This window comes from Cariama cristata, unplaced genomic scaffold (assembly GCF_000690535.1).
Source record: "Cariama cristata isolate BGI_N322 unplaced genomic scaffold, ASM69053v1 scaffold22994, whole genome shotgun sequence".
NCBI lineage: Eukaryota > Metazoa > Chordata > Aves > Cariamiformes > Cariamidae > Cariama > Cariama cristata.
In genome coordinates this window covers 4,820-6,761 of record NW_009611542.1, presented here as the reverse complement: position 1 = coordinate 6,761, position 1,942 = coordinate 4,820, and the positions used below count along the sequence as shown (strand labels likewise).

Here is a 1,942-nt window from a genome sequence, read left to right as displayed (position 1 = left end):
AGGCAGCTCCTTCCCTCCTCCTTGGGGCTGGGAGGGGGATGGGGTGGGATGGGAAGGGAGGGGAGGAGGCAGGTTTGCTTTTCCAATGTGAGCCGGGGCTAACGGGAACGGAGGGCTCTCCTGAAGTGGAGCAGAGGAGACTGAGGCTGGGAGGGATGCAGCCGCTCCCAGCGTGAGGCAGAGGAGATGTGGGGAGAAGGGAGCAGAGGAGTGCAGGTGCAGACTAGGGAAGCATCTCTGACATCTCCCCGACCCTTCCCCAGGTCCCCCATCAGCAGCCTGCCGACCCTCTTCGACCAGACAGTGTCCTGTAGCAGCAGTGGGCAGCTGGAGAATGTTCCCCAGGCTACCCCCAACATCGAGCAGCTCCTGGAGAAGCAGGGCAATGGGGAAGCCGGCATAAACAGTGAGTCACTCTGCAGACTAGGGAAGCATCTCTGACATCTCCCCGACCCTTCCCCAGGTCCCCCATCAGCAGCCTGCCGACCCTCTTCGACCAGACAGTGTCCTGTAGCAGCAGTGGGCAGCTGGAGAATGTTCCCCAGGCTACCCCCAACATCGAGCAGCTCCTGGAGAAGCAGGGCAATGGGGAAGCCGGCATAAACAGTGAGTCACTCAGGGCATGGGCTGTGGGGAGGAGAGGTCCTTGTGCATGCTTGTGTGGGAGCCAGCTGGGATTTTGCCCACAGGCAAAGGAGCCGGGTGGGGGACAAAGCACTAGTCTGTGCCGTGGGGGAGTAGCTGGCAGTGGGACTGTGATCTGGGGCCAGTCTCCGCCCCCAGTGTGGTCTAATTGTGGTACCTCCTGTGGATCCCCTTCTCCTCTTTCCTCCGTCCCCCATTCTCTCCCCTGACCCTGTCCCCCTTCCCCCCTTCCATTCCCTGCAGTTGTAGAAATGCTCAAAGCCCTGCACTCACTGCAGAAGGAGAACCAGCGTCTCCAGGAGCAGATCATGACGCTGACGGCCAAGAAGGAGCGTTTGCAGCTCCTCAACGTCCAGCTCTCTGTCCCTTTCCCCGTGGTGACCAGCAGCAACGGCCCAGGCAGCCAGGCCCAGTACATCCTGCCTCCCAACGGTGAGGGGACTGGTGGGATGCATCACCCTGTGCCCTTCCATAGCGGTACCCTGGGGTGGGCAGGAGGGGGTCACAGTGGGGAGGGTCTGACCCATTTATCTCTCTGTAGCCACTGGCAGTATGCACTGTCCCTTGCTATTGCTGTGGCAACACCAGGCTCCACCCCTGACTCTGCATCCTCACTTCTTTCCCCCGTACAGTCTGCAACAACGATTCCGGGAGCATCAGCAAGAGCCCCCCATGCAAGAACAGCTTTGGGATCGAGAACTCGCTCTCCACTTCCTCTGAGGTACACTGGCCACCGCATCTGCCAGCCAGCTGGGGAAGCGACTTGGGGAGGGAACAGAGCAGTGCAGTCCCAGTAGTCTGACTTGATAGCCAGCTCATAAAGCCTTGTAGTCCAGGCCCAGAAATCAGGTTTCTTTCTCTGGAGTGCCCGTTCTTCAGTTCGTCTTGAGTGCTGAGGGTCTGAGTAGAGTAGCTGAGACTGGGAACGTGAATTTAGAGTGCTTCTGGGTTATTCTGGCCGCACTTCTAGAGATCCAGCAAAGCATGTCTGAGTTCTGGGACCCCTCTGAGCATACACCTGCACTTGCACTCACAGCCTTCCCTTCCCACCTCCAGCTCCTGCCCAAAGCACCCTTGGAGCTGAGCTGACCTTTCACAAGCTGCCCCAGTCCGATGCTCTTATGTCCGTTTCTCCCCCAGGACCCTCATTCAGGTTGCCCCAGCAGGAGCAGCTCTTCCCTGTCCTTCCACAGCACTCCTCCGCCCCTGCCCATGCTGCAGCAGAGTCCTGCCTCGCTACCCCTGCCCGGGGTGCAGCAGGTGAATGGCCTGGCCAGGGTGGCAGGCAGCGGGCTGG

The 1,942-nt window shown here is 60.0% G+C and overlaps 1 protein-coding gene across 1 annotated transcript in view; it reads left to right on the top strand.

Annotated features, from left to right (window-relative positions):
* Nucleotides 1-263: 263 nt before the first annotated feature.
* The window catches only part of LOC104160222 (protein AF-17-like), a gene marked incomplete at its 5' end in the record, with an annotated part of 4,910 nt that continues 3,231 nt past the window's right edge, over nucleotides 264-1,942 (top strand). Inside the window, 5 exons of the mRNA XM_009698303.1 lie at nucleotides 264-410; nucleotides 464-606; nucleotides 889-1,077; nucleotides 1,278-1,366; nucleotides 1,786-1,942. The exon at nucleotides 1,786-1,942 is cut by the window's right edge and continues 217 nt beyond it. Of these exons, the coding sequence (XP_009696605.1) occupies nucleotides 264-410; nucleotides 464-606; nucleotides 889-1,077; nucleotides 1,278-1,366; nucleotides 1,786-1,942 (725 nt within the window). The remainder of the gene's footprint in view (nucleotides 411-463; nucleotides 607-888; nucleotides 1,078-1,277; nucleotides 1,367-1,785) is intronic.